Here is a 14,413-nt window from a genome sequence, read left to right on the forward strand (position 1 = left end):
GTTCATTTCAATCTTTTTTCTTTTCTTTTATTTTTTATTTTTTTTTTTACAATTTTCGAAGTACCTTGATTTATAAACAAGTTATATGCCATTTTTTCTAAGTTGCCAATGTATATTGTAGATTTTTTTTTTTTTTTGAGAATATATTGTAGAGTTGTTTCTTCATGAATTATATACTTGTTGACTCTCATAATGTGACTGACCTACCATGGATGTTTTAAAATAAGTAAACGAGTCTTAATTCTAAAGTAGTTGCAGTCAATTATACGAATCTTTTATTTCTATTATGCTCTGTACATAACTAGTTTATACAGGCATGGTAACCCGCCATGGCACCTAGCAAGGTCGGTGCCCGTACTAATGTTAAGAAGTAGTAGATCTTTTTAGCTGCGACTGAGTTGAAAACCCAGTCGCAAAAACTTACAGTAACATAGATATACAATACATTTTTTATCAGCAGCCAAAATGCTTATTTTGGTCCAATCATTTCAGCAAATCCCTTCCAATCTTCATTTTCCCTATAAATAGCAATTGACCACATAAATAAGATGAACAACTGTTGATTTTCCAGTTACAGTTGACCACTTTATAACTACTGTAAGCTTAAACACATTACTGAACATGGAATTACAGTTACAATAGGCCTGTGCTGCTAAATAAACTTCAGGCAGCATTTCTATATTTTTGGTTGAGAAGATTGATAAAGAGATATTTTGAGGGTGTTGGTTTGAGAGAATCTAAGCAAGTCTAGACATTCATCAAGATCATCATCACAGGTCAAAAGAACTGATTCTTGGTCAATGTCTAAATACTTCAGGTCAATTTTGCTGAAATCATATATTTTGAAACGCTTAGCGATCTCCTGCTGCAAGTCCTTGAAAGCCCAGTTCGGTTGAAAGCTGAATCTTATATTTTCTAAACCAAATGTTGCTTTCACTCTGAATATCATTCCGTCTCGAAAACTTTGACCAGTGACTTTTGGTATTGTTTCTTGGATTTTGTCATGATTTGGTGAAAGCAATTCTGCTTTGCTGCAACTTCTGTTCAGCGTTACAACAGGAACTTCTACTGCTAAAGAAAATGCAGTGTTCAAGCCATTAGTGGTGGTGGAAGTAAGCTGCTTTGCTTTAGTGGAACAGCAAATGCTTGAACCAGAATTTTGACTGCCTGAAGGGGACTGAGAATTCGAATCAGCAACTTTGAGGCTGAGTAGGCCACTGTCAGGTTGTGAGTTTAGTTTCTGGGAATTGTTATTTGTCTTGAATGATGGAAAATGATCATTTCCTTGTGAGTTCAATCCAGGAAAGGTATTATAGAAGGAATCAATCCGTATTAGACCCTCCGCCCCGCGGATAGAGTTGACTACTAGTTGAAGTTTCTTCAAAGAGTGATTAACTTTCTTGATTTTTCGAGAAGGCCAACGATTGATTCCATGTTGCCTGCATATCCTTTTCAGTGTAGTGGGGCAAACTGCAATTGATAAAAATGAAAAAAAAGAAGTTAGATTGGTTAAGTGCTTATTTTTAAATGAGGCTCAAAGTAGTTTTTGCATTTTTTTACCTCCAATGCTTTTAGCAGCATCTTTAAGGCTTCCAGCGAAATATTGTCGAAGAATTTGCAAACTGATTGTCTTTTCTGCCTTAGTCTGTCTCTTCTCACCTGCTCTTAAGTTTTTGCTCAATGAGAAATCTATACCAACAGAAGAATTTTCTTTACTCTCATCAGTAACACCAAATTTAAGTGCAGAACTTTCTTGAAGTTGTTCAAACTCCGAAAACTCTGATTCATTATTATCCCAATGACTTATAACCTTGAACGCTTCTTCAGGCTCTTCTTTCAGACATTCCCATGAAACAAAAGCAAAATTTTCCTTTTCTTTGTCCATAATAACATGGAAATTCCTGCAAGAATGTTGTATCACAATAGGCAAGAAATCCCACATATGCTTTTGCTCTTCAATATCTTGGCAATCTCTTGGCAAGAATATCTCTAAGACAAATTCAATCGAACCGGTGTATATGTTTGCAAGAGGAATTGCCAAAGCAGCACGCAAATTAAACATCCTGGCATGGTGAGAGAGAGGATAACTTGTTTTGCTAAAGGAGGTTACATCAGTAGCAAACAATTGCTTGTTTCTTGTGAGTGCTTTCCCTACTATCCCTTGATCAAGAAATAAGTATTGCGTGGAGCATGCTTTATAGAATCCAAAAAGATCACTATCAGCCATGTAGCAAGCAGAATCGACAGTTGATATATAATAATCATACTTCCCTGAAACCTGCTTGTATTCATTTTTGCCTTGGCGGTTACATAATGCCCATGTCAAAGCTAAAGGCAAATTATTAGTCTCACAGACAGATTTTAAAATCTTTGATATTTCTGGAATTGCAATTTGGTAGAATTCATTGCAAGTCTGTTGAAAATAAAGCATATTTATTAATGCTGTTCTATCATTAACAAAACCATAAATTTCAATTAATTTTATAATGTCAAATTACCTTTATACAAAAAGGAAAGAAATCTTGCGAACTCTTTAGATCGACAGCCTGCAAAATAACAAGTATCATTTTGTCAGCCCATATATATTTATATATACATAAAAGAAAAGAAAGGGAAAGGGAAAAGAAAAGAAAAAAATAAAACAGACCTCAAGAGCTTTACAGACAATTTCTAGTTCTAAATGATAATTGATCTTCTGAGTTGTCGTTACAATCTCAACAACAGCCAAGCAAGTTCCACTTTCTTGTTCGAAAACCGGCAATGCAAGACACCCACTAATATTATACAACTCAGCATAATATTTTCGCGGACATTCATCATTCCTGAAGAATCTAACATCAGGGGTCCATTCAGGAAACTTCTCCAGGAAAACTCGTCCAGGCAACCCAGCTGACTCTTTTGAGTCCTCCTCAGCTGTGAGATGAAATGCTTTCGAAACATTTCTATAACTCGCCAAACTCAAGCAACTCGGATTAAGAGAATAAGGCTGGTCAGTAGTAGTAAGCACATTTTGACCTGCTATTTTTGTAGGCACCCATATTTGAATAAGCGCATCACTATCTTCCACATATTCTTTTAAGTAGTCAATAGCTAACATTAATCTATCTTTGACAGAACAATATGGTTCTATCAAACATTTTCTTGTGCGGGATTCTCCACCTTGAGATTGTCCTAAACATGTGTCAGTCTCAACTACACATTTCCCAATTCCAGGATAAACTGGAGTTGGGTTATCAAACAGGTTTTCCATTTCTTTTTGAGAAAACTGATGATACGAGTCCAAATATTGAACGCTAGAAATGAAGGGATCTGACTCCAAGAAATTGACCTTATCAGTGGTCCGCAGCCAAGATCCATGAGCAAAAGGTTTATCTATAAAATCTAAATCCATGGAAGTGCTCGAGAACGTAGAATTAATTAGTGCAGAAGCACCCCTATCCATTCAACCTGTCAAGTCCAAATTGAAAAGATTGTCATGAACCAGAAGACCTTAGAACAGTGAAGATGAAAAACAAAAAGAGGAACTTCCAGGAAGAATTGGTATTGCTGATATCCAAGGATCCCAAATGCTCAAGTTGCTGAAACATCGTCAATTAAAATTTGTCTTGAGAAGCTGCAATCACAAATTCATTTCAGAGGCAGAAACCTGCCACAGTATATATAATAATTCATAATAAACCAACACACAAACATATAGTATCCAAACAAATTTTCATAAGAATAATAAAGCATATATATTTTTTTATTGCTTTGAATTAATCCAATATATCTCTAACAAGCTCTGGATAAATTTGGAACGAAAGAGAGGACACATTTCCATGTCTTTACCGCAATTGGGTTCTTTTTGTTTCTTTATTTTTGGGCTCTGGTAACATTTTTTTAAATCAATTTGCAATTTTGGCGTGAATTTCAGGTATAGATTGAAGTTAAAAATTGAAACAAAGCTGGATACTTTTGATTTTTCAAAAAAAATTATTTTGAGTTTGAACTCAATCTAGACAATACTAGTGAGCTCCCATTGGGATTGCACTCCTGCACTCATGATTTCGAAACATCTTAAGACTACTAAAAAAAATTTTTGATCTAAAGTGATTCTCATAAATTACAAATGGTTCTCGTCTGGGGTAGAAATAGGTTGAGTTTCCATTAATTTGAATTATCTATACCCAAATCCATTTAAAAGTTATTCATGATTTGGTTTGATTCAATTTAAAAAATTTAACCAAACCAAATTAATAATGATATCTATAAAACTTTAAACCTGAACCAAACCATAAAGAAGACTCAAATCGAATCGAATTGTACTTGCAGATATAATTTGAATTATTTTATATGAATTTAATTTAGTTCGCGCTGTTTGTAAAGTATTCAGCTATTCATTTTTATAAAAAGAAAATAACGAAACATTGCTCTGTTAATAATCTTTTATGAATAAGAAAACAATTATTCATATATTAATATGTGCTAAATATACACAAAATTTTAAGTTAAATTTTTTGAATAAAGTGAGAAATTAATTAAACATAACTTACCAAATGGAAAAAAGGTAAATGTAAAAACATTACTTTTAAACTATAAAATGAACAAATTATATTTTCTAAATCAAATCAAACTACTAATTTTTAAATTCATTTAAACAATTTATAAGGTGGATGAACACTCCTTAACTCATCCATCATTTGACTAATCAAACTAAATTAAAAACGGACGGATTCAGACTGCTTATTCAATAACGAATCTAAATCCATTTAATCTAAAATAAAATTAACAAAAATCTTTAAAAAAAACTAAAAATAAATTTCAACAACAAAAAATAGAAAATATTGGCTAAGTTTTCAAAAAAAAAAAAAAAAAACCGAACGGGTTAGAAAATTCGAGTTGAGTTTTATTTTTAAAACCTGCCCATCTTTAAATGACTTATTTGGATTGGATTCAGATGGATATGGGACGGAGCAGGCATAATTGCATCCCATCCTTAGAGCAACTCCAATATGATTGTGGGTTGTGGCTTATATGGCATAATAAATAGAATATGTTAAGCTATAAGTCTATTTGTAAATATTGAATTTGAAAAATGGCTTTCTAATGTATCATAATCAGAATAAGATTTTACGATGATGTATATTATTTTTTTAAAATTATACTAATTAAAATAAAAGAAAATAAGTTAAGCATGTGAAGTTTTAGCGTGAGAGAAGATGGTGGAAAAAGAAAATAAATTAATAGTAAAAAAAGAATTAAATGGCTGAGTCACTAAAAAAAAGAATTAAATAGTTGAGTTACACTGTCTAACAGATCTTCTGAAAGTAGAGAGTGTGGTTCGCAGTATCTACATTTTTTTTATATGTCAACTTAACAGATTGAATAGACAGTAGTATGCGAAAAAAATATTATTGTTCAATTGTCCATTTTTCTGATTTGGCAATTAGATAAGCCATAATTCACAATCCACAATCCCGTCCGAGTTCTTTTTAAATATGATCTAAACTGTCCTATGTTGAATAGATTCAGATGAACACAATTCAGGTAAAAATTATAAAACTGGTTGGTGAATGTTTTTGAATGATTAAGCTTAAAAGAATGACAAATCAACAACAAGTACATAAGCCAAGGAAATAACAGATATTAACAGAAGGAATTGGTAGATAAGCATATATATATAATGCTACAGCCTGAGAACAGAAAAGACGATTTCAAATAAGATCAAACCCATAAAAAAAAGACATGTAATGTAATATAGGCTAGTGAGTGAAAAATCTAACATAACAAGGCAATAAATATATAGAGCAGAGAGAAGAGAATTAAAGCAAGAAATGAAAGTAATTGACTCACCCGCTTAGGGAAGATTCTTCAGATATGCTGTGTGCACTTTTTATCTATATTTTTACGTTCCTCTAATGGTAATATAAAAATCTCTGAGTCAAAGAAGAAACAAGCAATACACAGAAACAAAGAGTCTTCTCTTTTCTCCTTATGCTATAGCTCTTGTTTCTTGCAGCTTCCGCTCTTTTTATAATGATCGCGTGGGTGAAGATTCTTCGCCTACAGTGTCAATAATTACTTAATTAGGTTTAAGCAGTTCGCAATTCTCCAGTGATTAATTGTGTGTTATAAACTTATAATGGAGGAGACGCCAAAATTTAAATCCTAAATTTCATTTTTGTTAAAATTAACTATTAATAGGCACTATAAAAAATAGCGTTTAGGTCAAAACGCTAAAATCTAATTAAAAAACTGTTGGGGAACACAACCTTAGTGTGACTTGGAGAATCAAAATGTTCAGGATATAATTAAGTTTTAGTATTAAATTAGTTGGGGCATGTTATATGAATTCCAATATTCACTTTGATAAAATTATATCGATGCAAAGAAAAGTAAAAGTTGAAAAAAATTTTGAAATACTTTTTGTAAAAAAAATATTTTTGAAGGGAAATTTGAAAACTACAGTATCTCTTTGAAAGGATTTTTTTTTTTTTAATTTGATTAAAGATTGATAATTACTTTTGTATTTAATGTTTTAATGCTAATTGTATATGCTTTGTCGTAAGATTCCACATGATTTATAATTTTAGTCTAACATAAATTATATTGAGGAAAAAAAAAAAAAAAGAAAATGCAAGTTGTCTTTCTTAGCTTATTTTATGAAACTATTTTAAGTATGAAATCAAACTATTCTTAGTCTAATCTGACCTTTTATGCTAAGTTCATTGATTAAGTACAGATGCCAACTACCAACTGCTTTTAAACCATGAGTTGCTAACCTTGGTTAAATACTTGAGGTTAACAGCTTGAACTAACCTGTGATTATCTTATTTAATTTGTTTAAATCATCTTTTGGGTTCTGACGCAAGATGCAGGGAATCTGAAATATAGTGTTTATGTTAATGGTCCCTCCCTTGCTCGATCGAGTCTCCACGTATATATATCTAACTAACCAATAAGTTAATATTCAACCATGTTATTTTTGTTAATGGTCTCAATCAATCTTAAGCGCTGAAAGTTGTCATTTCCTATTTTAACGTAGCCCTGCATCTCTCTACTAAGTTTTTCACTCTCAACACACGATCCCAATCAATCCAAAATGCATAAACAATGCCTCTGATTCAGCCAATAGGGCATTACAAGCTTGAAAACCAAACAATGCCATCACATCAACTCGGTACAATTGAACTCTAACGATAAATACCATTTGTTTGTATTCACCACAACCACCCCCCCCCCCCTTCACGGAGGAAAACCCAAAAAACGTAGCAATCTCAAAAAATTTAATCATTCTTATCTCTATTAATATTAGGGCTGTCCAAAATCTAAACCAAGCAATCTGATTTAGATTTTCAAACATACTAACTGATATGAATAATTATTAAGAATTGATTGAGAGTTATTTAAATTGATTTAAACAGAGTAACGGTCAGTCAATGATTCATTCAATCATGTAATTAATGCTCAAGATTCTTGTTCGACATTTATAATTGAAATTCATGCTCGACATTTATCTCTTCAGTTAAAATATGAAACGTACTATAAATATTTGTATCACATCCCATTAGAGGACACGTTACATCCAATAATAATATTCTGAATATCGTCTCTTTTACTTCTATTACTAACTAAAATAGAATACCTTATTAGCTGGTCAACAGCTGATAAAATAACTAAATAAATAGGTGGTCGGATTCAATAATGAAAAGCTGTAATTAATAAATTAATTAACAATCTTCACTTTTCTTTCACCTAATCCAATGGTTAATTATTTGTTCGCAGAATTAGAGACCAATTTCCATTAGTCTTCAAAAGAATTAAAAAGAAATAATCTCACATTCAAAGGAATCAAATGAAAGAGGAAGACCACCATAAGCTTCAATTGTTTAATGATGGCAAGTAAACATCAAGATCATTAAAGAAATAAAAAAAAAAAAATTGAGCAAATTGATTATATTTAATTTAATTGAATGTGGCAAATAGCCACCTCCACTCCACTAATTAAAAAGCTTTCCATTTTTTCTAAAACATGATACAGATTCAACCAACAATTAACTATACATTAATCAAGTATATTTATACAATTAAAAATTATAAAAACCCTTAATTAATTAGCAATTGAAAGTTACTTGCTTAACTAGTCTTGGAAAGATTAATCATATAGATTAGAATATTTTGTTAATTTTTTTTCAACTTAATTTTCTCTTAATTTTAATCAGTGCGCGAGCGACGTGGCGATTAGTATGCGCATAAACAAGGTAATTAGAATATGATTATATCTAAAAGTGCACTAATTCCACAAAATGCTATTCAAAAGACTACTTGTGGTGTAAAGATGAGATACGCAGGCTGAGACTGACTATTCTCTGTGTGTATAAAAATATTCTCAGTTAATGGTTTCTATATATTCTTACATCTGGGTAACTCCTATAATGAGATTTAACTCAACTTGGAAGCTTGCTATAGTAACTTCTTAGACAAATGATTAAATTCAAAGTTCTCTTCAAAAAATAAAAAATTCAAAGTCAATTTTTTTTAGTTCATTAGGAGACCCAACACGAATAACATTTAGGATATATATATATATATATATATATATATATATATATATATATTTAAAAAAAAAAAGTGCTCAATGAGTCACAAATTAGGATTTTTACCTATAATTTTAATTACATCATGCCCACATTAATTTGATATATATATATATATATATATATATATATATATATATATATATATATATATATATCCTTCTCATGATAGAGTCATATCTTACGTCATGACAACTTGTTTGGTGTCTTGCATTTGGTTATGGTATCAAACTTTATGCAGAATATTTAAAAGAAAACAGAAGTCTATGCAGAAACTCGATTCTAATATTATTATTCTATTTCACTTAAACTAAGTATATAATTGTGATTATTGTCAATTATTGTTGGCTTAGTTTTAAAAAATTGAATACATGACCACATCCTTTTTTTTTTTTTTTTTTACTTAATACAATGGATTCTATAGCAGGGTTTCGTTAACGTCACTGGTTATCATTTTTGCTTTAATTTAATTTGTCAAATTATATAAAAATATAATCGCCGATTACATCAGTTGAAGTGAACTGCATTTTCGAGTGAATTTTATTTATAAATTTAGAGTTTGAAACTTGAAGTTACCATTATTAGAAAGAATTTTTCCGAATATTGTTTTCGGCTTAGATATAAAAATAAATGCGCAAACAAAATAAAATAAATAGAAATAAGATAATTATTTTACAAAAATTAAAATTGTGATTTTGAAAAAATAAAAAGAAAAATAAAAAAATAAAGGCACTCGAATGGGTTCTTGAAGGTCTAATCTTGATTTGAATTCTTAATTTTCTGGATTGAAAGGGCTGGTTTAGTGAACTAGTTATCCCTAATAATATATAAACTTCATGTAAAATAATAAAATAATTTTTTTTTGGAATGAATAATAAAATAAATTTTAATGGATTATTTTTAAGACAAAACCTCAATTACTTATTCGGTAAAGAATAATAATAAAGTGAATTTTTAATGGATGAATAATAATAATAAATATTATTATTGTGTATTCATATATATTACTAAAAAATTAATAGATATGGTTGGACGCAGCAACCCGAAGCAGCAAGTTGGCTGTGAAAAGATTATATACATACCATATATACAGATTCCAATTGCTAGATACATAAATCAAAGCAAGGATATGCAAAAGGGATTCATTTAATTTCTAATGGAGATTCGTCTGTTTATATATTTATTATTATATATTTTATTCTACCCAAGACACACAAAACAGGATAAATATATAGTAGAAAGTTTACCATATATATTAATTCATGTCAGAAAAGAGGAGATGAACTAATTAAAGAAAAAGATATCTGAAGCAAGTTCAAGCTGGCTTCAAGATTCACAGAATCATCTGTGTTACAATTTGATGAATCAGTTGACTTAGATTATTTCAAAATCTTTTTTCTTTTTCTCCTTTTCTTTGAGTTATGGAGCTTTCAAGGACCTATATAATGTCACAATGTATGGAATTTGCTTAATTTACAAAGTTAATCTTGGAGTTATGGAGCTTTCAAGGGCCTGTATAATGTCATAATGTATGGACTTTGCTTAATTTACAAAGTTAATTATATTAATTGGATATTAGATTGTGAGTAGGGATGCAAGCGGGGTGGGATTTTGTGGATACCTGACCTATAAAAACTCATTTAAAATGGATATTGATTAAATGAGTGTCGGATGAGTATGAATATCAAATCAACTACTATCGTGGTTTAAATATTCAGGTACCCTCTAACCATTAAAATCCATTATATAATTTGAAAATTTTAATATAATAAAATTGAAGTGAAAATTTGAGTGCACGTTCGACTTAACATTTTATTAAAACTAAAATCAATTAGACCCATGTTCAAAGTTCCAAACTCCAATATCATCAACTACTATAGAATTAATTACTTAAATAAAATATTAAACGACTAAAGTTTTAGAATTGTTCTTCATTTATACTTTTCCTTTTCTAGTCCCAACCTTTAATCTCATCTCCATCTTCCAAGGCTCGACCAACTTCAATATAATAAACTTGATGAGATATTACACATATAAGCATAGTGGATTTTCATGAATATTCTACTCACTCCCAACCATTTAAAGAGAGTTTGGGTAATAGTCAAATGGGCAGGTGTGGTTGTGAGTATGCATATTTCAAAAGGAATTTTTAACGGTTTGTGGTGAATATGAATATCGAAATATTTAAGCGGAATGGGTATTAGCCTCACTTCCGTTCCCAGTTGTGAGGCCTTACATTGGTGACTACAGCTGAGCCCGAGACCTGAGTCCTAAGGCTCAAAAGAATCCAAGTTTTCATTACTAGCGTAAAGTTCTTACAGGGACTTCTTGTCTGCATAATAGCTTCTACAATCCCAAGTTTTCAACTGGCTTGAAAAAAGAAAACTAAAAGACAGAAATTAGGAAAAACTTATCATTTGCTAATTTCCTATCTAATATGTTGAGGGAGACAAATATCAGTGATTCATTACTCTCTTATATCACTTTTGAAGATAACCATGTGAATTTCAAAATTGAAACTAACATGCTAGCCATAAATTTTCTTCCAACTTCACAATCATAAAAACACATTTTTTAGTATTTCTATCAAATTTATCACGAGCAATCAATTTTATCTAAACTGAGTCCCTTTAATTTTCCATCATCCATAAGCATCCTAAGACCAGCTTTCAGTTCCGGTACCCCTTCTTCCAAGACGGCGCATACAGGATATATAGGAACACCTTGCACTCTTTCTTTCAATTCTTCATACACTTCTTCAGCCCCTTCCTCGTCAATTTTATTTGCCACTACTAATGAAGGCCGGTCGGAAAGGCCGTCTTGATGGTGTTCAAGCTCTAAGACCAAATCTTTTAATTGTTCCCATGGTGGAAATCCTTTTCTACCTTCTAATCCAGCAACCAAGTCTACTACATAAGCCAAAACCTTAGTACGTTCTATGTGTCGTAAGAAAGCATGTCCGAGTCCACGATTTTCATGAGCACCCCTTATGAGTCCTGGAATGTCAGCCACTGTCATTGAGAGGTCATCAAACTTCAATTTCCCTAAATTCGGCCTAAGAGTCGTGAAAGCATAATGGCCTACCCTAGGCTTTGCCCTAGATAGAGCTCCCAAAAGAGTGCTTTTACCTGCATTTGGCATCCCAACAAGGCCTACATCAGCAATGCTTTTCAGTTCCAATACTAGAATTGCCTCAGAGCCAGGCAAACCAAGGCTGAGGGAGGACTGATCCTCACTGGACATTTCAGGATTACAAACAGTGTCCTTATTATTGGCTCCAGGCTTACTAAACTTAGCCTTCTTCAGAAAACATGGAGAAGATGCATTACCTAAACCACCTTCACCTCCATGAGCAACAAGTATTTGCTGACCTGATTTTGTTAATTCTGCAACATTGAATTGCATGTTTTCCATTGCTGCTGATTCTGCTTGACTAGCTTGTTTGCTTGCCAGTTGCTCTACGGTTCTTTTACCTTCAATTGATGAAGCACCAGTCTTATCCGATGACACAACTTTCTCTTCTATGTCCGCACTCTTGAAGAAAGACTCCTTGTAGGATTCTGATTGATCAGCATGAAGAGTGCCTGGAAGTTCCCAGGGATCCAAGTCTTTATCAGAACAGTTTTGAACTATAGATGGAAGTTCACCCTTTAAAAGATGAATTACAGTGCCAACAGGTACTTGGACAACCTAGTAGAAAAAAGAGTCTCTCAAATGAACAATTGTGCACTCACTGTTAAGTAAAGTGTCAAACAACAGACAGCTTCACAAAATCATGCAGTTTAATATAACATCTCAAAAATAATTACCTTATCGTCCCCTCGAGTTCCTACCATATTTTTTGAAGCTCCATTACCCCCTTTTGCCGCATTCTGCAGGACACAAGTAACAATTAGTTCTTTCAGTGCAAGAATAGGGTTGGAAAAATATATGGGAAGATAAGGACTACATACTACGTGATGATGCAAACCACGGAAGTCCCAAACTGTGGGGGAACACTCTAAAATCACATCACCGCCTCGCCCACCATTTCCACCTGAATTAATGAATCCAGAAATGAACCGGAGTACAACCATAAACACCCCTTCACACATTTAAATCAAATCAAGTACTTTTGTGATTATTTGAAATAATCAACTATACTGAATGATGGGAAGTTCAATGGAAATAAATTACATACACTGAAAGGAAGATTTTGATAAACAGTGTAGATATGGAGAAACTAAGAAACCGACGATCAATGGAAATAAAATACAATATCATATAAATCTAGGTTGATGAAGTAACATATCACACCGACCTACTATATGATGATTATAAAATTCAATGAAATCACAAACCAACCATCAGGTTTGCCACGACGATCATGCCGACTACGACGAAAACTTGAGCAACCATTGCCGCCATCACCTCCTTTAGCACTTAGCATAAACCTGTCTCTCATTCTGGTTTCCTGCAAAAGGCCCACTTATCTTTTTACTAAAATGGACATTATAACATTATAGAGTTATTTGAAATTGTCTGAGAAGTAAAAATGCACGAAATAGAGGAGAAATGATGGAACAGCCGACCTGCAAAGGAGCAGACTTTGCTTTTGTGTGAGCAGTGTCCGAACAAGAGAGCAAAGACAAAAAGATCCATGGAGATTTTGAAGATTTTCTTATGGCTTCTAAGTGGCAAAAGGGTTTTGCACAACGCAACCACATCAGTCTCCTTCCAGTCCACTCGTCTTCTACTTTCTCAAATTCAGTGAACCCACAGTTTGTTGAATTTTCTATTAATGCCAGCAACCTACAGAAAGAAAAGGCCCAATACTGAACCAGTAGACGGAGACGCTACAAAAAGTTGTGAATCAGACACCATGACGCAAATGACTTTTGAAGTAAAGGTACTTGCAAAAAACTGAACATTGACAATATATCGGGCCACCAAATCAAAGAAGCTTCACGGCTCTTTAGAACTACGCAACAGTAAAACAAAACCTAGCATCCTTGTGATTTGACAAAAAGATCCCATAGCGCCCAAGTCCTTGAGTTATAATTCTACTTAATCATCCAACGACGATATCAATATTAATGTTTATAAAAATTGTTAAAACCATCAGTAAAAACTTTGGTAATGAAGCAATTTATCATCCTTGAGATGGAGCAAACAAATGATGCTTCCTGCACCTTTTTTTTTTTTATTTTTTATTTTTTTAAGAGTTTAGTTTATCATCCTTAAGGAGTTTAAAAAACAATAAAAACAAATAACTAAGCTAGCACAGGAACTCCTAGAGATCTCACTAAGTCAATTTATCAAACATATTGAGTGCAATTTAAAGATCCAGAAATATTAAAAATTTGACCTCACTTTTGTTTTGTCAGAGTTTAAGCACACAAGTGGAGAAAAGAGAAAAGAAGAGAGGAGATAAGAGAGCTACTGGATTCTATTGTTCTAGTTTTTCTTTTGGCAATTGAAAAATTCATGCTCAATAAAGAAAATAAGAGGAAAGAGTACGAGATGGAAAAAAAAAAAAAACATAAAACACGGCGTCGTTTTCCATCACTCATCTCCTACCAAAAAACCCCTCTTTTCCTCCAACTCCTGCATCAACCGAAGTCGTCTCAACTTTCCATCCTTGCTCATCCCCTACCTGCAAAAACCATATATTTTTTAGAATCTTTATTGATTTTTCGCAACACGAAAAGGACGGAGGCATCCAGAATGGTGGCATAGGGGACAAGAATACCAAACCTCATCAATATATTCACCAACAATGCTCAGATTCTTCGATTTCTCTCTCTCAGTGCTTTTGGCAATGGTTTTCTAATTACAACGATGACAAGGTTTTGCAG

At 32.4% G+C, this 14,413-nt stretch overlaps 2 protein-coding genes across 2 annotated transcripts; both read right to left on the reverse strand.

Annotated features, from left to right (window-relative positions):
• Positions 1–585: 585 nt before the first annotated feature.
• LOC105650860 (protein NLP2) lies at positions 586–5,996 on the reverse strand. The gene is made up of 5 exons (XM_089722386.1): positions 5,833–5,996; positions 2,648–3,613; positions 2,499–2,546; positions 1,561–2,413; positions 586–1,470 (listed from the first exon to the last, which is right to left on the reverse strand). The coding sequence occupies exons 2-5, from the start codon at positions 3,440–3,442 to the stop codon at positions 677–679; spliced, it is 2,490 nt and encodes an 829-aa protein (XP_089578512.1). The 5' UTR covers positions 3,443–3,613; positions 5,833–5,996; the 3' UTR covers positions 586–676.
• Positions 5,997–10,975: 4,979 nt separating this feature from the next.
• On the reverse strand, positions 10,976–14,374 carry LOC105650788 (putative GTP-binding protein OBGM, mitochondrial). The gene is made up of 7 exons (XM_089723423.1): positions 14,313–14,374; positions 14,136–14,211; positions 13,148–13,411; positions 12,921–13,029; positions 12,530–12,612; positions 12,386–12,448; positions 10,976–12,266 (listed from the first exon to the last, which is right to left on the reverse strand). Exons 2-7 carry the CDS (start codon positions 14,202–14,204, stop codon positions 11,172–11,174), a joined length of 1,683 nt encoding a protein of 560 aa, XP_089579549.1. The 5' UTR covers positions 14,205–14,211; positions 14,313–14,374; the 3' UTR covers positions 10,976–11,171.
• Positions 14,375–14,413: the final 39 nt, after the last annotated feature.

The sequence above is a fragment of the Jatropha curcas genome, chromosome 6, assembly GCF_041381405.1.
Source record: "Jatropha curcas cultivar XTBG-Jc1 chromosome 6, XTBG_Jcur_1.0, whole genome shotgun sequence".
Lineage (NCBI taxonomy): Eukaryota > Viridiplantae > Streptophyta > Magnoliopsida > Malpighiales > Euphorbiaceae > Jatropha > Jatropha curcas.